Source organism: Mya arenaria, chromosome 8 (assembly GCF_026914265.1).
Source record: "Mya arenaria isolate MELC-2E11 chromosome 8, ASM2691426v1".
Classification (NCBI taxonomy): Eukaryota; Metazoa; Mollusca; class Bivalvia; order Myida; family Myidae; genus Mya; species Mya arenaria.
Genome location: NC_069129.1, coordinates 46627070 through 46651339, shown reverse-complemented (window position 1 = coordinate 46651339; position 24270 = coordinate 46627070). Strand labels below are relative to the sequence as shown.

The 24270-nt window shown below is 37.6% G+C and overlaps 1 protein-coding gene across 2 annotated transcripts in view; it reads left to right on the top strand.

Moving 5' to 3' along the window:
- Positions 1 to 24270, top strand: part of LOC128242923 (uncharacterized) — a 47982-nt gene that overhangs the window by 8108 nt on the left and 15604 nt on the right. For both annotated transcript variants that reach the window (XM_052960359.1, XM_052960358.1), the window contains exons 7-32: positions 891 to 1115; positions 1907 to 2011; positions 3025 to 3083; positions 5264 to 5321; positions 5653 to 5776; positions 6085 to 6196; positions 8150 to 8212; positions 9052 to 9243; positions 9892 to 10063; positions 10444 to 10501; positions 10785 to 11022; positions 11370 to 11520; positions 11914 to 12141; positions 12687 to 12751; positions 13549 to 13743; positions 14255 to 14372; positions 14618 to 14719; positions 15994 to 17670; positions 18295 to 18447; positions 19101 to 19228; positions 20521 to 20628; positions 21270 to 21419; positions 21792 to 21923; positions 22236 to 22431; positions 23111 to 23256; positions 23634 to 23857. In XM_052960359.1, the coding sequence (XP_052816319.1) occupies positions 891 to 1115; positions 1907 to 2011; positions 3025 to 3083; positions 5264 to 5321; positions 5653 to 5776; positions 6085 to 6196; positions 8150 to 8212; positions 9052 to 9243; positions 9892 to 10063; positions 10444 to 10501; positions 10785 to 11022; positions 11370 to 11520; positions 11914 to 12141; positions 12687 to 12751; positions 13549 to 13743; positions 14255 to 14372; positions 14618 to 14719; positions 15994 to 17670; positions 18295 to 18447; positions 19101 to 19228; positions 20521 to 20628; positions 21270 to 21419; positions 21792 to 21923; positions 22236 to 22431; positions 23111 to 23256; positions 23634 to 23857 (5179 nt within the window). The remainder of the gene's footprint in view (positions 1 to 890; positions 1116 to 1906; positions 2012 to 3024; positions 3084 to 5263; positions 5322 to 5652; positions 5777 to 6084; positions 6197 to 8149; positions 8213 to 9051; positions 9244 to 9891; positions 10064 to 10443; positions 10502 to 10784; positions 11023 to 11369; positions 11521 to 11913; positions 12142 to 12686; positions 12752 to 13548; positions 13744 to 14254; positions 14373 to 14617; positions 14720 to 15993; positions 17671 to 18294; positions 18448 to 19100; positions 19229 to 20520; positions 20629 to 21269; positions 21420 to 21791; positions 21924 to 22235; positions 22432 to 23110; positions 23257 to 23633; positions 23858 to 24270) is intronic.

Here is a 24270-nt window from a genome sequence, read left to right as displayed (position 1 = left end):
TCTAACTTCATTTTCTGTGGTTTTAGATATTTCACCTGCAGCTAACTTATTCCATTTTAATAACCAAAAAGAAATATCTGGACACTTTGTGACATTTAAAGCGTACTGAATTAAATCACCCAACGTACATGTAAAATTCATCAAAATAATGGATTATTTTTAGCAATGACATCACCGCAAGCTTGTTCATTTTGTTTACACCTGGTTAACACGCGTATATAAAATTTACTGTTGCGTAAGTATGCAACATGAGCGTGTCTATACACGTCCTATACTAACAGAGGGCCAGACACGCTCATGTTACATACTTACTACGTGTTTTTGTGTCTGGAAAAAAATATTTATTCACCCTCCATTGCTTCGCAAATCATTAATTTAAAAACATCCGCAGAGGGGGATGCGACTAATAAGGTCATGTATCGAGCTAATGTTATTGTATTCGAATTACTGGGAAACCCAAACCTAATACTTGAAAAACATCCCAGAGGGGGATGCAACTAATGACGTCATGTATCGAGCTAATGCTGTATTGTAGTCGGAACGCGCGGAAAGCAAAATAAACAATACCAACAATCAGGGTTTAAAACGGATGTAAACAGAACAGACATGACAAAAAATAACAGATTTTATTTTTGTTGATGCGGGGAAATTAGCCGGGTGGAGATGCTAAAGTAACCGGGTTATTTTACCGGCTCCCGGCCCATTTCTACACCCCTGCTATCATGCCCTCATATTCTGTATCAGATGCCATCATATTTTACGCATGACAATTTTTTTTTAAATACAACTGAACATATTGATCTCTTGTTCTTGATGTCAAGTTTATTGGAGAAATCCTTAACCATAATTAACAATTTATGTAACACTTACTATCAATTTCTTTTTATAAGATCCAGTAATGTCAGCGATTCGTCAGTCTCTGTTTGGTCAAGGAACAATAGGTGAAGAAGGGGAGGACGGTGAAACAAGCGTGTACAACATTGAGATCGAGGCCGAGGAGTTACACGCACTTGATGCTGACTTTGGGGAGATAGATGCTAGCTTAGATGTCATGAGTGACGAAGAAAGCCCCTTAAAAACACCCACTAACAAAGATCTTCAAGAGCATTCAAAAGGTTGGTTTTGATTCATTTTCTGCTGCTTTATAGACAGTTCTGATTTGGTCAAAATAGTTTTATGAAATGAGCTTTGGCTTGCAGTGTTTTTTCTTAAAATTATTTTTTTGGAATGGGTCCGTGGTAAAATCAGTCATTTTGACTAAAATTGGGAATTCCAATTTTGCTTAGAATTGATTAAGAAAATAGACAAAAAAGAATGTAATCAAGTTTATTTCTTAAAGAATACACCAATTTGTCCATTCCAAAATGTTTTTCGGGTCTAATGTTTTTAATAATTTTATGCCCCGGAGGTTATTGGAACATCTGTCCGTCCGGCCATCCACAAGATTTATGATAAATGACTTGTGAACGCGCCCAGGGACCACAAACTTGGTCATGACCTGCATCCATGAACCCAACGTCTAATGTTGCCTTTCAGGGGCATTTGTCACATTTCTGTGACAGTTGTAGTTGTTGTCATTTCAAAACATAAAATTGGGGAATTTATTGTCACACTTTGGGGAAAAGTGTATCTTTTAGCATTAGAAATGCCATCGAATTAGACTCATAGATGGACAAGCCCAAATTCATATACTACTGCCAGGCATTACAGTTTTGAACAAGCCCTGCTGTAAAAAACCCAGAATTTGAGCAAGCCTGGAAAGTGGAGGGATTGCGGGATTGTGCTAATTTCAACCACTTGAAATAGGGCTAATTTTAGCTGCAAATTTTTTAGATAAAGAACTACTGGCTTTTGTATAATTACCCTTATAGCCATCAATTACAATTATAGTTTTACGTCTCCATAGGTGAGGACTTTGTGATAGACTCTATCTACCTGCGACCTGGCACCACGGGGGAGGAACAGACACAGTCTAGGCTGCCGTACCTCAGCAAAGTCAGCCTCTTTGATGGTAAGAACAGGGATGAGATCTGTGTGCGGATTTGCTGATTTACTAAATTGATCTGATTGCAAAAACTTCAATTGTTTCCTTCGGTTGTTACTTATTTGTTGTTTGTATTGACACTCCAGTTTGCTTTTAATTGGAAGTCAGGAGAGCCCTCAAAAAGTCCCCGTCAGAATTATTAATTTGCACTGGGGAAAAGTACAATCTTTACTTGCAGATAAGTTTATTTCAACTTTCATGTTATTTCACAGTTTGAGGTAAATGGCTTTTTTAAAGCTCATATAAGGAATAGTATGCTGTCAACTTTCACACATAGTAAAATCAATGATGACATATATCCAAGTATTTTAGTTCAGGAATGTGAATTGCTGAAACAGGGACCGAAACAACCATTTTTTAAAATTTAATTTTTGAGTGAACTGGTTGCCTTTGGTCGTTTCTTTATTTGTTGTTAGTATTGACATGCAAGTTTGCCTCAAAATTTTACGTCAGGACAGTCCTCTTATAGCCGGTGTTTTGCTTTTACAACAGGGGCCTTAAGTGCTCAAAACCCATTGCCAAAATGGGTAAGCCCTTTAGCAACCAGGTTCATATCATTGTAATGGTAATCCCAGTGAAATTATCATTTGAATTTTCCCATAGAAGACATACTCCTCAGGTTGGCTGGGTCCATTGACAAGGGCTTACACAAACGAATATAGTGGGGGTTTTTTGGCCTTTTTTGGGGGGCTGAAATTCACCTCCTGAAAAGGTATATATCTTTCCCCTGGCCAGGTAAAAGGTTTGAAAACAAGTTGGAACATTTATAAATCATGGTAGTATTTTTGCCCTTTTTGCCACTACAATGCTAATACCCCAAACAAAGGGCCACGCCACCTGTTCCTCCTTATAATAAGTGGAATAAACACAGGAATGCCATGATAGTCTTACAAGTTGGATTGCCTCAGTTTTACATTTGTGAAAGATAAAACATTTTAGTCAGAAACCTTTTACATTTTAACTTGTTTTGTATATATCAGGTGGCAGTGCCAGCGGGAGTGAGTTAGACACAGAAGATGAAATAGAGGCGGCGAGGAAGGTTGGTACCAGACTGCGATATATAAAAGCCTTTGCCTTGACTCTCACACTCAAACATCCGAATTACTGTGAAATCATTAATGTTTGTGGGGCATTAACGTTCGTGGTTTTCGTGGGTTAGGTGATCCACGAAATCAAGATCCCACGAAATAAAGACTTTATTCTCTTTTTCAATTGCCATGTTATGTTTATACTCTAGTTTATTCGTACCAGAGGCCGCAGTATACAGCGTTTATATCCGTCTCACTGAATATCTTACTATAAATGTTTTGTTATGCCCCCTAAGGTGGGCATATTAAAATCGCACCGTCCGTCCGTCCGTCCGTCTGTCCGGCTCTGTAACTTTCCCTTGTATGGACAGATTTTAAAATAACTTGCCACATGTGTTCCACATACCAAGACGACGTGTGGCGTGCAAGACTCGTGTCCCTACCTCAAAGGTCAAGGTCACACTTAGTGTTTATTCACAATGGAGTGCTGCATATAAGGACATAGAGTATAGGTTGTCGTGTCCGGGCTGTAACTTTCTCTTGTATGGACAGAGTATAGGTTGTCGTGTCCGGGCTGTAACTTTCTCTTGTATGGACAGATTTTAAAATAACTTGCCACATGTGTACCACATACCAAGACGACGTGTCGCGTGCAAGACCTGTGTCCCTACCTCAAAGGTCAAGGTCACACTTAGTGTTTATTCACAATAGAGTGCTGCATATTAGCATAGAGTATAGGTTGTCGTGTCCGGGCTGTAACTTTCTCTTGTATGGACAGATTTTAAAATAACTTGCCACATGTGTTCCACATACCAAGACGACGTGTCGCGTGCAAGACCCGTGTCCCTACCTCAAAGGTCAAGGTCACACTTAGTGTTTATTCACAATGGAGTGCTGCATATAAGGACATAGAGTATAGGTTGTCGTGTCCGGGCTGTAACTTTCTCTTGAATGGTCAGATTTTAAAATAACTTGCCACATGTGTTCCACATACCAAGACGACGTGTCGCCTGCAAGACCCGTGTCCCTACCTCAAAGGTCAAGGTCACACTTAGTGTTTATTCACAATGGAGTGCTGCATATAAGGACATAGAGTATAGGTTGTCGTGTCCGGGCTGTTACTTTCTCTTGTATGGACAGATTTTAAAATAACTTGCCACATGTGTTCCACATACCAAGACGACGTGTCGCGTGCAAGACCGGTGTCCCTACCTCAAAGGTCAAGGTCACACATAGTGTTTATTCACAATGGAGTGCTGCATACAAGGACATAGGGTATAGGTTGTCGTGTCCGGGCTGTAACTCTCTCTTGTATGGACAGATTTTAAAATAACTTGCTACATGTGTTCCACATACGAAGACGACGTGTTCTGTGCAAGACCCATGTCCCTACCTCTAAGGTGAAAGATACACTAAGTGTTTATTCACAAGGGAATTCTGAATATAAGGACATAACAGTGTAGGTTGTCAAGTATGGATGGTATTTTTTTATGTTCAGAGGAAATTTAAAATAACTTGCCATATGTATTTGACACATAAAGGTAAGATCAACTTTTCATGTACTGACCTTGTTCGTAGGTCAATGTCACATTCGGGGGCATTCGTCACATACTGTGACAACTCTTGTTAATATTATATCTGCCTTTAACAAATTATAAACCAAATCATTTAAATGTGTAATTTATGAACTAAATGACAGAATTCAAGTACCCATGAAATTGTCAATTTTCGGCAAACCACGAAATTTCATGCCAACGAATATAAATGATTTCACAGTAGCTTTATTTGGTGTCAAAGTGTTTTAATTTAAGACAGAATTATTCACAAATTTTTTTCAGCCTAGTAGTTCTCAGGGATGTGATTTGTCTGCAGAACTTATTGCTCTGGGGACTAGTATAAAAAAATAAAAATAAATTTGAAGTCAGGAGAGCCCTCATGAAAGCTTCTTAAAAGCCAGTTTTGCTTCTGTGCCTTAGTGCTTCACCTGCTTTTACAACCCCCATTGGCGGCCTTAAAGCTGCACTCTCACAGATTGACCGTTTTGACAAAAATAAAAAAAGTTGTCAAAACCTTCAATCTGTGAGAGTGCAGCTTTAAGGTTTCAAACCCTTAGCTGCCAGATCAATCTCATCCCTAGTTCTTGAATGATAAGAACTGGTGATATGTTTATACGCATGGTATGTTTGTACAGGCCCAGGGAGAGAGGCATGAAGCAGCAGGAGAGGCAGCGTATGGGGCAACTAGGCCAGGTGAGATATGTTTTCGAAGGCTCTATATCTGCAGTAAATTTTAACAACTTTTTTTTATTATTTTAAATACAATTTGTTTAGGAAAAGACTGTTATTACGGTATTACCTATATAGTTAAACAATCTTGCCTTGTATCGCACCGTTAATCCTGTTTTGTAGATTTGTAGAAAACTGACTATTACTTAAGATGGTAGTACATTGATAATAAAATTTAGTAGATTATATTTATGGAGCACAAAAAAAGAGACAGAATTGCAGATAGTATCTAACTTAGTGTATTTGTAACAAAACAATTTGTTGGTGTTATTTCAATGTCATTTTTTCTCATCAGGTTTGGTAGGGGAAGATAACCACATGCCCATGTACCAGCGTCAGTCTGCGGAGGGGGACGTAGTTACTTCCCCAGTCCCTGGGGATGGAGGGGGTGGGGGCGATGGTAGCAGCGGATCTGACAGGTATGAATATAATTGTTTGTCGTTTAAAAACTAGTAACATACACTTACTGTTAAACGAATGTTAATTGATGAAGCAGTACAAACTTGACCTTTCCTTACATAGCTTACAAAGACAGCTATTAGCTGATATAAATCACAGCCAAGTCCATTTCTTGCGTAAAAATGAAACAATTTTTGATATCTTTTTTAACAGGCATGTTAAAGTATCTATAGGGGAGTTCAATCCCGAACGCTAAATGAGAGGCAGACATTTGACCATGTCGCCATCATTCATCCTCATCATAGAATTGTATATTTGGTATTTTTAGTGATGATGGTCGAGGTTCCGACAGAACAGAGGGCAGTAGTCAAGGTTACCATAGTAACATCCCTACCTCACAACCTTCAAGCTACAATTCAGCCCGGGACCGGCAACAAGAGGTAAAAGTGTCTTTTGACTGTTCAACATTGATCCTACAATTAAATTTGGACCCATTCCCATTTCTGAAAAAGCATATATTTACAGGGATGTGATTTGTCCGCGGAATTCCGCGGATCTAATGGTCCCAGAGACCCGCCCCACCCCCACCAATTTTTTTTATTTTTTTTACTTGGAAAAAATTATTTGGTTGCTTTCAGTTGTTTAAGTTGATTTACCAGTTTCCTTCAAATGTAAAGTCAGGAGAGCCCTCACAGTTTTCTTCAAATGTAAAGTCAGGAAAGCCCTCAAAAGAGCTTCAAAAAGCCATTTTTTCTTCTTTGGCAGTGTGCTTTTGACCCCAAGAGCGCCCCATAAACCCATGGCCAAAAATGTTTCAGCCCTCCAGCTGCCAGGTCAATCACATCCCTGATTTATGATTTTGAGGAGGATTGATCTCTTATCATTTAGCAAATGTAACAATTTAGTGCCATTCATGGATACCGTAAATGACTGGTTATAAGACGATAGGGGGTATTAGACGCAGGGAAAAAAATATGTGCTAAATCGGGGGAAAAAACTTTTAATTTATGTTTTGGGTTAAAAGACGCATAGAAAAAATGTCAAATTGTCGGGCATTTTCGGCCACCATGTTTGTTGACAGTGACAAAAAAATTTTTTTTTCGTGAAAATGGCGATGGTTATCTTTAAAACCATACAATGATAACACAAAGCAAAATTGGTTTCATTTTTATTCGTTTCATGTGATATAAAACATAACAGATTATTTAAAATAAACACATTCAATCAGCACATATTGCACAAAGAAACACACAAATTGTCATTCACTAATCCTTAAATCGCTTTCCTCAAAGCCCTCAAATTCCTCGTCATCGTCGTCACTCTCGAAGAAACGCTCCATTTCATCTTCCGTCATTCGTGCTTCTGTTTTCGCCACTTGCGTACGTTGACCTCATTCATCGTGTACTGGCGACCCGCTGCACGATTGCCGTGCTCTTCAGCATAGCTGATAACAGCTAGCTTTTCTCGTGCTGTGTACGATGTACGCACTTTCCCCATGATGGCACTAAAAAGTACCTAGTGTGACAATTTGTTGTTGGATGGCACTAAAAAGTACCTTTTATGACAATTTGCAAGATTCTTTCTGACAGTATATCGTAAACAAAATACGTCAAGAATGATAAGTTAAGTTTTGCAAAGACCTTATATTGTACGAGTTTGTTCTCAAAATGTCAACACCTACAGAAAAGAATAAAGAACGTGACAAAGTGCGAATAAACAAGACCATTATCGCAACAGTTTGTAGTATTGGTATGTTAACAGGTTAAAGGCAGTCGAGTTTTTCACACCTTATCGTACAACTGACAAAAAATATTTTGACAGTGCCCAACTTTGCTTTCTTATATGCAAGTTTAATTATTGTTCAATTCAATTTATTATTCAAAATTAAATTGAATAACTTTAATCGAAAAACATTTAATCCAAAAATATTTTTGTTAAAATTATAAACGTCTTACGATATACCGTATACCGATCTTTAACTTGCCGTTTTAACCCGTATATAATCGATCAATATGACGCGAGTAACTTCCCTTTCTACATAAATGTAAACAAACTCTCAGCTTAAAAATCGACCTCAGAAAAAAACTTTGAAAAATTGTTACGGGTTATTATACGCAGGCATTTTTTTGCATCGAAATCTGAGGAAAAAAAGGGCGTCTAATACCCAGTCATTTACGGTATATGTTGATATGATTGTTGAAAAAAAAGTTTGATAAAAAGTTGAACATTATAATGAATGAATCATGTTAGTATTTTTCCCCTTTTTGCAAAAAAACGACGCTATTGAGATTTGCAGCAAAATATGACATCTTTATATAAAAACCCATTACATGTTGACAATGGCCGAAATGAAAGACGGAATGAAATGTTAAGGGTTTAGTATGTTATTGCAGGGACCAAGGATTCGACCAATGGGAGATGATTTGTTGTCCGAGTTGAGGCTGAGCAGATTTCCTGTAAGTTTAACTGCTAAATATTGTTGATGTTACTTGGACTTTTCAACATGAGATATGTAGAAAAAGGGTTTTCAGTGATGTACTCAAATATGATATTGGTTGCAAAAAGGTTACATGAAATTTATTCCTCATGGATGATGCTCCAAGCAGGGGATCAAAGCTGGGGTTTCTAATCCAGACTGATATGCAAACCCATTAGTAGTAGGGATTATTCTAGAGCGGAATAGCGGGGCGCTCCGCCCTGCCCTATTTCCGCTCCCCCACGCTGCCCCTATTCCTACCTTATTAGCGCCAGTCTGTTTTAATCCCATCAACTGCCTTGTTTGACACTCGATAATCAGCAATTTAATATGCACAGCATGTGTCTGTCACTGGCTTGTTTACAACTAGCGCGTGTAAAAAATCAATACACACAGCACGCTATATGCTTTAAGCGCGGTTCCCGGTGTTAATGCTGTACTGTACCTTACATTAGATACTTCATAAATGTAGGCAATGATACTTGATACTTCATAAATGTAAGCAAAGAAACTTGATTTTTCATAATTGAAGGCAAAGATACTTCATACATCTAAGCAAAGATACTCCATAAATGTAAGCAAACATACTTAATAAATGTAAGCAAAGATACTTCATAAATGTAAGCAAACATATTTTATAAATGTTGGCGAAGATACTTCATAAATGTAAGCAAACATATTTTATAAATGTTAGCTAAGATACTTCATAAATGTAAGCAAACATATTTATAAATGTTAGCGAAGATACTTCATAATTGTAAGTTAAGATACTGCATGATCACATATTTGCTTTGCCTGAAATATTTATTTTATTTTCAGTCTAGCAACACAAGTCAGGCGGATGGTGATGGGAGGTTAAGCTCCCGTTACCTGACTCCAGTGAGCCCTGGGCTTGATTCACCGACCCCTGGGCAAGATAGCGATGACCTGGATGGGGACACAGATTTTGACCCTGGGAACAGACTTGAGGCATCAGGGTTCAACGCAGATGATGCGTCTGCTCTTGGTCTGGTAAGTTGGAGTAGATGATATGTTTAAACATCATTTTTATACAGTTTATTACAGTGATAAAAATAGGTACAAGTCGACATGTCCTTCACTGGTAAAATGCTCACTGGGCTAAAACAAATTCCAAATTAATTTTTTAAAGCTTTTCTGGCTTTCTTCAATTACGAATTTATAAAGCAGGTTTGTTGAATTTCTCTGAAGCCAAGCAATAGGGTAAAAATTTGGGCTTGTTCATCCAAAAGTCTTATTTCAATGACTGTTTATGATGTAGTTTGAAGAAATGTCAATGATCTGCAAAAGTGCTGGTGTCATAATAAGCTTAGCCTGGTAGATATTTCCTTCAACTTTCATACATTTTTCAAGCAAGGCTTTAACTTAAATATTATTTTCATTTGCCTCAGCATAGAAAACAGATGATGTTTTGCCTTAGCTAGTTGCATTTTTAACGAATTGCTTGGTGCCTTTTACTTTCATTCAACACAATTCCTTAAAATTTCTGCCAAATTCATATTATTCAAGTTCTTCAGAGCCGGATGCAATGAACTCTTCTTTTTAGTGCTCTTTATGGGTGTGTCCAGTTTTCTTGAACTTCTCTTCTACGATTTAATCTTCAAGTCTTCTGCAAGAAATTATTTTCAAACCAATTTTCAGGGAAAGGGAAATGCTTCAAATCCATTCGATCTTAAGTCCAACTCATTTGGTTCCTTCGGCCTGAGCCCAGCAGGTGGGGATGGACAAAACGGGAACCAAAGTGTGGATGTGTCAGTTTTTGGAGATGAAATGATGAGCTCATATCCTCGAGGGGACAGAACATCTAAATTTGGTAGGTTCCATCAAAGTTAAACTAGAACTAAGTGTTAATAATTTGGGGTTATAAAGATTTACTAAAGTTGTAGTGACAAGATAGTGTCTTGCTACTATATTCTGTATAAAAAAAATAAAAATGTACAGAAATGTTACAGGATTTGTATTTCATATTTTGAGAAAACTTCTAAAAGGATAACAGAAGTTTTGGGCCAGTCTGGGAATTAAACTCAGGACCTTTGTTAGCAAGTTAGTGCAAGTGCTACCAACTCAGCTAGCTGGCCCAGAAAGCCTACATAATCCTTGACTGGCTTTCTTTTGTGTTATTCTCGCTCAGTAATTCTTATTTCTTTTTGTATCCTAGTGCTATATTTAAACTGATCTCTGTTCCAATCCAAGATGGAGACTGGAGTGGCCTTGACCTGCAGAGAACTGCGGCTTCTGGGAGTCCCTCAAGGTGATAATAACCTTTATTCTAAATCACTGAAGATACGGGGGTCTTAATTACCATCAGCCTGCAAATCTGCACTCTGTGTAATGTTTTTCAAAATTACTCAAATTCTAGGCTTATTGACAAGTTTTATGCCAAACTCCAGTGTGAGAATTGGGGCTTGTTTATAAATTAAGAAACAAAACAATGTTCTATTTAGCAAACACATAACACCTAAAAAAAAGGTCTTCTATAATAAAAGAAGATGCAAAATTGTTATGACAATCCAGAGTCACCCCTTCTATTTCAGAAGCAATGATTCCCCGTTTTCTGGGCTCCAGCACTACACCACATCAGGTAGCTGTATGGGAGAGGTTCGGGTGTGTAACTCACCCAGCCTGCCCATATTCCCCCGCATGTCCCCCATCCCCCAAGGCGCTCGCACTCGGGCAAGCCAGGATAGACCTACAGGGAGAGACTCCAGAGGAAGTGAAGATAGACCCCTTGGTAGAGACTCGTCGGGGAGGCAGTCTGCTAGGTCCAGTCAGGTGAGATGAAAGTCGCTCTAGGCTCCTGACTAGTTATTAGTGACTTGTAAAATCAGAGCAAATAAATATTTTTTGCATGCTTCACATTGTATCATGATCATCACAGTCTATATTGTATCAACCATCTTCACAGTCTATACTGTATCCTACCTCTTCACTATCTGTATTATATCCATCAATACAGTCTATATGGTATCGATCATCAAGGCTGTACAGTGAAATCTTTTGTAAAATTGGTTTTGTTTCTTTATAACTTGCATGATTTTTAATTGGGAAGATGCCTTCAAACAGTCCCTGTTATAAAATGTGTTAAACCATGCTTAAAAAAGAAATCAAACCTTTTCTAGGAGCGAGGTGATGGTGAGAGGGGCTTGTCATCACGCGGTGTGACACCAGACTCGAGTTTGGAGATTTCTGGGCTCAAACGCTCACAGGAGGATGTGTTCAAAAAGCCCACATTGCCCCCACCAAAGGCTGCCAACTTTGCAAAGTCTGTAGGTAAGGATCACAATAATGTAATGTAATGAATGATATTTAAAGTCAATCAAATGCCTATCTTTGGCTTTGTAATACAAATATTTCATTTGCAGTCAGCAATATCAACAAGCCTAAAGTCTAACATTCTCTTGAAGTTTGATGAAGTTTTGAAGAATTGATAAAGTACAAACATTTTACCAGTGCATGGCTTGCAGATTGTACCAAATTTCATAACAATATTTTCGATATTCTGGATAATTACTATGATGACTTGACCTTGACTAGGTAAATCAAAGAGTGTTGTGTCAATCCATATTAAAAACCTTTCTCAAGAGAAGTTAAATTTGTCTTTCAAATTAATCATTTAAACATTGCTATGCAGGATTAATAATTCTGGGACTTTATAATGATCAGGTAAATCAAAGAGTTTCAAGTCTCAGAGCAGTACAGAATATGGAAAGATGCAGAGAAGTGGTGCTAGTTCAGGACAGTCTACTGACTCCGAGTATGTTGATTTGGAATACCGCACATCGCTATCCCGGCAGGCTTCGGAACAGCGGGTGGGGCTATGTCGTGTACCGAGCGTGGGTGGTACTAATGAGATGGATTTCACCATGCATGACGAGGACTTCTTTGGTGATTGTAAGTGGCTTGTGTTGAACCTTGCATTCATAGTGATATATTATATTTAATCGAGGTCAATGTTTTATTATAGTGTCTATCTGGTCAGCAACATAGTCCTGCCCAAACATTTTAGATATTTCCTAAACAATTCTCGATTTATTAACTACACAATGAATACTTCAGTGTTTAATAGCAACCTTGACAATTATTTTCAATTTTAGAAAATAGCTAAAATCAGTCTTGTCCAATCCATAACATTAGAAGTCTTTGTCCAATCATCACGAAATTTGGTCAGAATGTGTATGTGCATACCTGGTAATATCTTGTACAAGTTCTTAAACCAGCCATATCGCTCAAGTGAAGCGAGTCAACCTTGAACTATAGAAATTACCTAAAATCAGTCTTGTTCGATCAACAACTTAACGACCCATTGTCTAATCATCACCAAAATTGGTCAAAAGTGCATAATATATCTTATATTAAAGTTATCGCCCTTTAAATATAGAATTGACATAAAATCTGTCTTGTTTCAGTCTGTTATCATACCTGTTTGTATGTTACAGCTGATGCCAAAGCCATGCTGGATGCAGATGAAGTTCAATTTGAAGAGGAGAATAAATTCTCACAGGTCAGTTTTGATATTTATTGGCATATTCAGTGTTGATAGATTAAGCGTTTTAATTTCAGTCATGGTTAGGTCATAATGATCCAGTTAGCACTTAATTTTTTATATTGTATCAATAATTATTGAGCTTTGCAAATTCCTAAATTCCTCAGCTCTTCATTAAGCCAAATTACTTGCTTAAACTGGAGTAGCGAAACAAAAAGTAGTTCATCATGATTGTCTTAAAAATAATTTCTTTTGAAAGTCTTAAAACTCTAAAAGGTGAACATAACACAATTGATACCAAAACAAAAATAATGAGCCTGACTTGTTATAAGGAACTTATGGCTATTCGAGCAATTCAGGCCAGTTGTTTAGCATTGGTTGAATTGATTTTGTATCAGATTAATTTATATTTATTTATAGTATAAAAGCTTCTAATATGAGAGTTGTTCAAGTTGTATTGACATCTGCCACTCATCCAGAATGTTGAGCGATGGAGGCCAAGAAATGGGCTCTTTCCCTTTTTCCCTCAAAATGAAAGCCAATTTCAAGGAAACCAAATCAATTTTTATCTGTCTTAAACATCAGGATTATATAATCTGTTAAGATTTATTGTTCAATGTGATGCAGGGTTCTCAAAAGGTCTTGGTTGAAGCCTATCAATAAAAAAAGGAACCGACCAGCTACTACTTAAATTCTACTTAAAATTCATTTTATTATTTTTGCAAATTTTAACCGTCCATTTGGGTTGGCAGCCGGTTCTTATTTAGAACACTGGCTATGAGTATATGTTACCAATAAACATGTGTTTCTTCCAGAACGAAGAGGTAAAAGAGACAGCATCCCCTAGTGACTCATGGGCATACAAGAGCATCATGTCAGTGGCCCGACCCTCATGGTTGGAAGGGCCGGAGGATGAAGAGGAAATATGTGTCCGCATCTCTGTCGGCACCTTCATGCGGGGACGCACTGAGGCTCTCGGCTCACTCGATGGCGAAACCAAAGAACCCAGGGTGAGTTACAGATGAATATATGAAGGTCTTTAACAAGGTTAAGGGGTTTTGTTTACGTATCTTCATCGGCACGTTCATGTGGGGGACGCACGGAGGTACTCAGCGCACTAGATGGGAACCAAATAACAAACAGAAAGTTGAAAGATTTTAAAACAGTTTTTAACTCGAATGAGGCAAAGGTTTGTGTGTGAATATCTGTTTGCACTTTCCAGCTAGATAGCACATAGAGAAACTTTGGGAAAGCAATGAATCAAAGATAAGTTAAAACATATAGGCATGGTCTTTAATTTTGTTAGGATATTATTTCCTTCCCTAGAATGGTTTAAATGAAACCACAGGGACAGCTGCAGTTGTAAAAACAATGTGCTAAAACAGTATGATCTAGAGAACTGTACAGGATAGCATTCCATACACATAATATACACCAATATTTGACAATCCATTAACATATGCTATTTCAACACTGTCATTGCATATTCAATGCACTAATTTCCATTTTCCTTGGTTTCAGCCTGACTTTGGTATGGACCCGGTGAGTCCCCCACGCCGTCCTAACCCCCTGGCTGTGGTTGAGGAGGGGGAGGGCCCGGATGTCACTCGTACATCAGGGGTTGGCGAGTACGAAGCTGGTAAGTTACCTACTGACAAAAGTAACTTAAGTGTCTGAGGGCTAGTTCAATAAAGATCTTGGTGGTTAAAATGTGTTGTTGTTTTTTTCTTTACAGAATTAATGAGCTAGGAAGTAAAGAACAGCAAAAAATCTTACTTACCTCTTACGCAGACTAAAATATGTGGGAAGGGAATCACAAAACAAACTATTAATTTTGGTCTAATTATATGTAAATATGACAATTTTTCTATTGTGCTTTTCTAGGTACGAAGGAGCGAACCCCGGGTAAAGAATCCGACCGCACACTAACCATGTCTACCCTGAAGAAACCTGTCATTCCTATGACACCTATGACGCCTAACTCAAGTAAGGATTATATCAAAATAGAAAATTGTATTGATTTAAAAGAGTTTTGGCACAAAGCCATAAAGCTTAATGTTTGGAATAAACTGCCTTTGCATTATGTTTCAGAATAAATTGGGCTATAACAATATGGTAATAACACATTTTTATTAAAGAAATTAGTTTTGGTTATAAAATTGTTGATTGTCAGCTTTGTGAATATTGGTATTATATGAAAGAAGTTGTTAGCCTCTGCCTAACCAAAGGTTCAAGGAGGGGGATATTGTTTTGGCATTGTCCTCTCGCCCTTCAGTCCTTTCTTCTGTCTGTCCCCCACATTTTAATGTCTGAAACCATATCTTGGTAGGGATTTGTCAGATTATATTCAAATGGTCAGAATCAGGCCTTCTAAAAACCGACAATATGCTCGTATGGACCTATTTTGACCTTGCTGGACCAATTTCAGTAAACAGAAAAAAGGACATGGCTAAAAAAATAATTATTTTTTTTGTAAATTCGGTCCAAAACAGTAAGTAGTCTGTAAAATATGTAGAATTTGTAATAAAAAAAAGTGTTTGTCATTCACACATCCCCAAAATCCAGAGGGGACATCCTTGAGGGCATTACATGCGATTACTTTGGTCTGTGTTAATTGACTTCGCTATTTATATTTCATCGAAGACTGTCAAATTCGTCTTCTTTTTCTTATGTAAACAGTTGGTACACTTTGCTACGAAGAGCCATAATCATTAAAGGATGCCATTGTTTATCCGTGAAAGGTTTAAAATTCTGAATTTATTAACCTTGTCGTGCCCTAAATAGGATATCAACAGCGACACGCTTGATTAACTGCAGAGACTGACTACTGAGTGCGTCTTACGTCATTTTAAGAAAATATTATGAAACCTTTTGTAGCTAATGATGACAATGACAATTGCCAGCAGGTCCATTTCTCGTGTGTAGTTCACCCATGCAGTGTAAGACCAAAACAATGAATTTATTGTCTGAATGCCTTTGGCCAGGTTCAGTTCTGAAATATCAAAATATTTCTTAGCCTATAAAAGACTATACTAGGCTAAACATATTTTCATATCTTCTGTCAAAAAAGTTATTTAGAAATTGACTTCTTTTACGTGATTGTTCACATCCGTGGTGGCCCATGTGAGAATCTCTTTAAGTCACCTGATATCTCATCCTGATTTCATTTCAACCCAGACGAGCAGACAAGCATTAGCACTCGCTCTGTAGGGCTCTTGTTTTCTATCATCTTGTACTTTAAACATTCCATATCATTTCAGCCAAGATGAGCATAGGAGAACTGAGCATGATGTTGAATAACGGCGGGCACAAGATGAACAGCTTCATGTCCCACCATGCATCCAAGTCCCATAAACCCTTCCAGACCGAACCCTATGCCAGTAAACATTCAGGTGCTATGCCGAAAGCTCGACCATCTTCCACATCAGAGTCATTGTCACCGTCGAAAGCATCTAGCCTGCCAGTTATGAAGGGTTCCAGTCTAAACAGAAGCTTTCCCAAAGTTAGAGATAGTGATAACACACTGATTAAGTCAGAAAATCGGCGTAAGGAAAGCACTGGTGACTCCGGGTTTAAAGGTAGTTCTGTGGCTGAAAGTGATAAGGAAATTGTCGATGATAATATTGAAGGATCGGATGAAGAAAAGACACCAAAAAGAAAAAGAGAAGATACAGAAGGAGATAGAACACTTAATGATAATGATCATGCAGCTGATGGTGCCCTAACCCCCAAAAGTGCCTCTCTGAATGTTTCTAATCATAGTGACCATTGTGATGTGTTTTCTTCTCCGAATGCCTCTAACTACTGGCCTAATAATACTGGCCTGTTTGAAAGAATGGAACAGTTTAAATTCAGCGAAAGTCAAAAAGCTGTTAAAAGTGATGATCAGAAAATCGAAGAAGGGCATTTGAATATAAAGCCGGACAACAAAGGAAGAAGAAAAGATGAAAATAGAAATGCGAGCGAGGTCTTAGATACTAGTAATCAGAGGAATAGCTATCACAAAGATAACAGCATGATAGACCATGGGTACATGCCGGGTCATCATATACCAGACGGGACAGCATACAGCCAGCAGTCCGACTATGCACATATGGACCATAGAGGGGAACTGAGAGAAGATGTTGCCGGTGTGGATGATGTTGAATTAGCTGAGTCACGTGGATTTGATATGCTAAAACATAAGTCAAAATCGCGGACATCTGATAACGATAATGTTAAAAGATCAAGTACCAAAGAAAGAACAGTTAGTGCTGATAGTGGTAAAAGGTTGAATGCTAATGAAAGTGCTATGCATAGTGAAAAACCATACGATAATCTTGGACAGAGTAAAAGTAGGTCAATGACTAGCCTTAAACCCACTGAGGGTAACAGTCCTATGGTGCGAAATACAGGAAGTCACATTCCGTCTGCACAGACTGGTTCCAGTCCCACCAAGAGATTGAATTCGGAGGAGCAGTCTGTGGGAAGGCATGAAAGTTGGACTCAGACCTCACTGGTGTTGAGACAGAGTGTAGGGCTCGGGCCTGTTTCGCCTGAGGATGTAAACTCGGAAAATCACATTTGGGGACCCAGTGGGTCTCATCCCAGTATGGAAAACAATCTAGACTATGTCGAACGACAAAGCTACTCAGGAAATATACCACAAGTGCCGTTATCAAGTTTCAAACATAATCTCCTGCCAAATGGTAAATCTACAGTGCCAGTTAAACCTCATTTGCTCACAAAACAATCGCTGTTTAAGACAGACTTTGCTCAAGAAAATCTCAGACGGGACTATAGCAGGGATGTTATGGAACGAATATATTCGGGGAATGATACAGATCAGTTTTTCCACGCTAACATCACACACTCTGAAACCTGCGGGCCTCCAGATATCACAGAAGTTCATACAATATGGCAGCCCATGGAACCCAATGAAACCATGGACCAGACAGGTACAGACTGACAGGGCTTCCGTTAAAGGAAGTTTGGATGTACATTACGTATAATTTTAGCAAGCCCAGAAGACCTTTTACCAGGGCTTGCGGGCTTGTGCTAATTTCGGCCACTGTCAAGTAGAGGAAACTGTTCATTTAACTTAAGATATATATTATAACTAGTCAGTTGTTGAAATAAGCACAAACCTGAATGCCCTAAATTGGTAAATGTTTTCTGGGCTCGCTCAAATACATGACTTTTAGTGGCTAGTTTAAGAATTTGGGTAGTGAAGTTTTTGTCAGATTTGCCCTTATCTCGAATGAACCATGCAGGGATTGGTACAATTCTTTAATCCAAGGAACAATTTTAAAATTGTTATAGTAAGTTCTTGAAAATCCAGAGTTCTTACTTTAATGATTGTCGAATAAATTTTCCATACAAAAAAGTACAATATGAATTACCATTAAAATACCTTAAAAAATTAACATTAAAACTTTATACTTTTTTAGTTTATAAAATAAAAATGTTCATGAAAATAATCAATTACTGAATTGTGCATGGGAAAAATAGATAGACCAAATGGAATTCAAAATAATTTTGCATTTTGACAACACAAAAACCTCGTTACTTTCGCCATTCAGGTGCTGATTTCCCCGGGGGTTTCCGGTCACACCCATCTGCCCACTCGACCATGCACTGTGGGCAAGATGACCCCTCCCATTCTCAGCTGTCCAGTGGGGCCCTGTCAACAACGGCTCATGGCATCAGCAAGTTCCTACCACCAGAGTCATCCAGTATGTGTCAAATTTGTGGTATCTTTAATAGTGTTATCAAATAGAATTCTGGTATATATATATATATATATATATATATATATATATAAATCTTTGTATAAAAATAACAACATCTTCTCCAAATTCTGTCATGGCCTCCTAGATTTTGAAGCTTCGTAGTCAGTAATGCTCCGGCAAAGGCAAAAGGAAACAGTAACAATGAATGCTATTTTGGATCTATTGAGAAAACTTAAGATTCTAAAAACTTTAAAACTTTCAAAACAATTGTTTTGAGGCTGATTAGCTTTAACTACTGCTCTTTGACAATGAGTTTTCGCTCTTGACTCCTTGAAACTACTACAGTTTGTGAGAAGTCCACCGCAAAAGAAGTTGGAAGTTAATAACTCTGACTACATATTTATTGTCACCTTTCATCCTTGATTAATCACCTGCAGTGCTAAATTTTATGTATACGTCAATTTTCTCTCGGCTTAGAGCTCAGTCAATGGTAAAAACTGTTGTCCAAAAATGGTAAATGGTTTTAATTGCATGTAATGTTTATGGCAAGTTTACAAAATTATATTTTAATGTTCATTGCTATAGACCTTTTCAGAGTTAATGTAACTTGTTTATGATTAAGAAGAAATAGTAAATATTTCCATCCCCTGCTTTAGGTAAGGTGTGTCCAGTAGAGGCCCCAGGTGTGGTGCAATTCCGAGAGGCATGCTGTGTCGGAATCTCTCGGGGGGAGACCCTACCCCTTACCAACCCATCTGAGAGATGGATGGAGTGCTTTATAGAGGTGAGCTGGCAGTGTATTATTCGCCTATATGTAATGTACACCTTTGTTTGATTCAATAAAGAGAATGGCAATTGCTAAAGTCTACTTGCACATTAAAGAGCAAACATGCATGTTTTTTATATACATGATAGACTCGATCCTAAAACAAGAACCTAATCAATAAAGAACACCACACAGCTCTTACCTCGCTTTGCATTATAATATAAAATCTATACTCTTCAAGGGAAATCACTGTGTTGGAGTTAAAAGTGATTTTACACTGGTTTAGCAGTATCTTCAATTTGGTCAAAACATTGTTGTTTCCAAAACAGTCATAAATTGATCGCAGTAAGGCTATGCCCTTTTAATGATTTGTATTCCTACAAATTCAAAGAGATGTTTGATTTTATTACATAATTGGGGCATTTTAAAGCGTATTCATGCCCATTACGACCCTTACCTGTAGCTCAGCATATGTTTGATGTTTTTATTTTGTGTAATAGCATTGAACGTTTTCAGATGTTAATTTTGTATGTTTGTGTCCCGGGCTTAGGCTTCTACCCTGTATTTCAGGGAAAACTTGTTAAGTTTTTACGGGCCTTGGGTTCTACCTTATACTTCAGGGAAACTTGTTACTTGAAATTCTGTTTTGGAAGATACCTGTTATTTCAAGATTTGAGGAAAAAAAGATGCTCTACTTTGCATTTTCATCTGCTTAATATTATACACTGTCGACACTAACGGGGTCCCGGGATCCCGAGGACACCAATTTTTCGCAGTCTGATTGATTCACAAGCCAGATGTAATATTCCTACTGTTTTTCAATCAAAAGCAATTACATCTGACAAGACCCTGAAGCATGGCATTTTTTATGCGTATTTTCCGAAAATCTAAAAATAGTAACAACATCAAGTTTTTGTTAACATTGTACCCATTGTGTGACTTAGACATTCTACCACTTTTGAACCCAATCTACCGACTTAAGACCCAAATCTTCCTCTCTGCCATTGCCAGAGGTTCACATGGGTGACATTGTGCTATAACTAACTTGTCATTGCATGCTGTTGAAAACATGTATAATATGGTGTATACTTGAATAACAAATTGAAAAGTAAAAGGCACTGGATTTGTATGTTCAATTTAATATTAAAACAGGCTCATTAATGAAAAAAAAATGTAAAAAATGGAAGGGACTCTTAATTTCAGGAAGGGACACCTGATTTCAGATGTTGGTGTTCCTTCGGGATCCCTTGGGGAAATGGTTAGTGTCGACCCCTGTTATATATGTTGATATACACCATTTATGATTGCAGCCAAAGTCACTGACTCGAGACGGTGCTAGAGTGAGCTTGGAGAACTTCCCGTTCCAGTTTCGCCAGAAGAAGCTAATCATAGATCCACACAAGACATGTAATATGGATGTGAGTATGAAACAGTTTGAATATTGAAAACTACTTTTCACCTTGTTCAAATATATACACCTTTTCTATATTACATTTTGTGGATCATAAAACCTTGTTTGATATGTTAATCTGGTTCTTAATTGAAGATCAATGAATGGATATTGATTGACAGCATTAATCAGCCTTGGCAAAGGAAATCTTACGATTTCATTGGTACTTTAAAGGAAAAGTGAGTTTTAGATATTATTGTTTTTGTGCTGCCTTAAAGGGACTAGACACCGGATAGTTCCAAAATCGCAAATACAGTATTTCCTTAAAACAAGATTGGAATTGTGAAATCAAGTTTTTATGGGGCAGATAATACCACTTTACATGATTAAAAGAATATTTTATCGCGGTCTTAGCTGAGTTTACCTGTTTAAAAATAATGGCTTCCCAGTTTATAGTGTGTATATCTAGCATGTTAAAGTTGCATAATTAGTTCACATACATATACCGACACAATTTTAAAAATAACTGCCTAATAAATCCTTGCCTTAAAAAATAGATTTTTTATGGTTATTACATATTAGATCTTGTGTGTTAGAATCTTATAATAATATGAACTTATGAGTATGCAGTCTTGTTCAAGAAATTCTTCATTTGAATGACTGTTGTAGGTGATGTTCCTGCCAACTGTTGCGGGCGCGTATGTGGCACACGTGCAGATCTTCTCACTCTCATTCCTCAAGCGGGACCAGCATGTTGAAAAAGACATTGTCCCTGTGAATGTCACCTTCCAGGCCATAGCGGAGGATCCATGGATTAAGGTATTAATAAGAGGGGTGCATAAAACGTTTTGAGTTGAATTGTGAAGAGGGTCACTCCTTAAAAAACTCAAATAATGATGCAAGTATTCCGTCTTAAATAATTTTTAACTACAATGTTGGTTATGAAAATTAAACAATTTCACAAGCCTTACTCTTAAAGAATGTTTCGAGGTTGTTGATGTTTGAACTTTAATTAATACATTAAATTGTCTATTACTAAATATCTATTTTTTAAAAGTAATTTTTAATGTAAGGATTTAGGCTTGTTAAGTCAGATCAAATTTTTTGGATTACCTCCATAAATATTCTATTCAACAATTACATGAAAGATATGGTTAACCCATGTGAAAAGTTTTCATATTTTCTATGCAGGTGACCCATGAAAATGAGCCAGCAACGTCTGTGGATTTTGGTGAGGTCATGTGGGGTTCATTAAGCGAGAGAACCATTTGTATTCAGAACATGGGCCAGGCCAACGTCCCCCTTCGACTGGCAATCACTTCTGTAAGTCTAAACGGGAGAGGTGTTAAAACGTGGAGCTTATTAATGACCAAATGTTTTAAAAACAATTCCCTACATATTGGTTTTTATATTGGTTGAATTAACCATTCATTGTTAGGCCAGTAGAAATCATTTTTTGATTCCCATTGCAGCTCTTTTTAAAGTTCAAAGTTTTTGAATTTGTGAGAAATGGTGTACTTAAACCACTTTTACACATAATTTGAATTGATAAAACCACAATTTGTGAAGTCTGATTATGATTTGTTTTGTTGTTAAAATTATGTTTGAACTTGCCATTTTGTCACCTTATTACAGAACAGAGCATGGCACTGTTTTTTGTTCGAGCCAGCGGGTCGTATGTCAGACGTGTCCGTGATATCAGGCCGCCATGCCCCAGGGTCAGAACACGGACGAAGCATCATAAACATAAGCCTGCCGGGAGCCGATCAGCCATTTAGCTACCATGAAGTGCGTGTCTGGTGTAGACCACCCGACAAACAATACAACAGAGGTAGGCTTGTGTAAATAGAAGTATTAAAGGTGCACTCTTGCTCCCAAATAAGATGTACCACAATTAATACAATTGTTTTAATTACCGAAAAGGATGAATAAAAATGGAAAACAGTGGTTTTTATGAAGGATACAATGTTTGATTTGAAAGAAAGGTGCAAAAAACACACCGTATTTTTACTTTATGAGACGATAGTTGATCATCTTTTAGGACCCACCAGTCATTTAATACTTGTGGGTTTTCAGCTATTAAATACACGGTTACAATCTTGTTATTAGTAATTAATATTTTCCATAAATGCATTATTTAGTAAGTAGTTAAAACATTTATCACTAAAAATGATGTTTGTTATACATGTGTATGTAATGGTTCTAAATACAAGTGTCACTGTAATGCAGTTATAGATATTAAAAATTAAAAAGTAAAAACAAATAAAATGCTATTACGTAAGAGTCAGTTAAAATTATCCTCAGAAATCTGTGTCCTTTGTATAAAAGAAATTGTGTTTGTAAGTGTTGTGATCAACTGATCAAAAGACGAGTGTTTATGCTCTTGCTTTCCATGCAGAATTTATTTTCAAAGTTTGGTAAGTCCGAAAAGTCAAGCAAAATTTATTTACAGTCACAGTTGTAAAGATCATTGTCATAAGGCCTACCTCATTTTCCTCTATCTCATGCAGCTGCTGGTCGTCAGTCTCCTGAGGTGTTCCGCTGTGACGTGGAGATAGAAGTTGACACGCCGTGTAGTCGCCAGCCAAAACTTCACACTGTACACATGTCAGCCATCGCTGGCTTTAGGAAACTACACCTACAGTCCAGTCTTACGGTAATCATCAGGCTCCAAATTTCTCAAACTTTTTAAATCCCTAATAACAGGATTAAGCTAATCTCACTATTTTTGTTTTTAAATTAATTGAAAAATAATTACCTCTTTTAAGATTTTTTTTACTTAAGATATGAATTATCTTTATGATATAATCAAAATGAACCATTTTTCATTTATCATAATTAAATTTAAGTATGTATTTGGGCTAATTGAAATAAGCTACTTCAGCCTGTTAAGCTCAAGAAGTTTTGAGAAATTGGGGCCCGAGATATTTTAGGAGACATTGTTATTTAAATTTGTAGAAATGGTAGGGATATTGATTTTTCCGTGCAGTCTTTATTTATGCCGTAATAAATGCAAATGCAATTCTTCTACAGTCCGAGGGCATAAGCCTGCGCTGTGGTCAAGGCAGCATGGCGGACACAACCGTGGCCCTGCACAATGCCGGAAACCTCCCATTGACTGTAAAACTAGGATTCAATGAGAACCGAGATGTCCTGTCTGTGTCCCCACAATCTCTTACACTGGCGCCCAACGTACAGCAGAGTGTGTCCGTGGCTTTCCATCCACAGAATAGCTCAGCAGGCAGCACCTTTGATGCGTACGTATTGTGTGTTTTTCAATGGTAAAATAATTACCTGTACCTTTACATGAAAATGTGGGGACTAGATTTGAGTGGAATGTTAGGTGTCCATCAAATAGACTTTCAAGGTCTTGGGATGTCTAAGTCTGAAGCAGGGATGATAAAATTCCGGATTAATCCGGAATTCCGGATTTAAGGCCTCACGGATCGATTTTGAGATATATGTAAATCCGTTGAGTTTTTTTCTAGGGAGGGAGGGGTACAGGGAGCGATTCGAGCTCAGTTCGAACAATATGGGTACGAAAGGTGAGTTTTCCGGAAGTGTAAAGCCGGAAATTAGCGAACCTATTTACGTCTTGCCAATCGAGCTATATGATTGGTTAAGATAGCATCGGGTGATTACGGAAATTACTGATCGGACTAGAAGACAG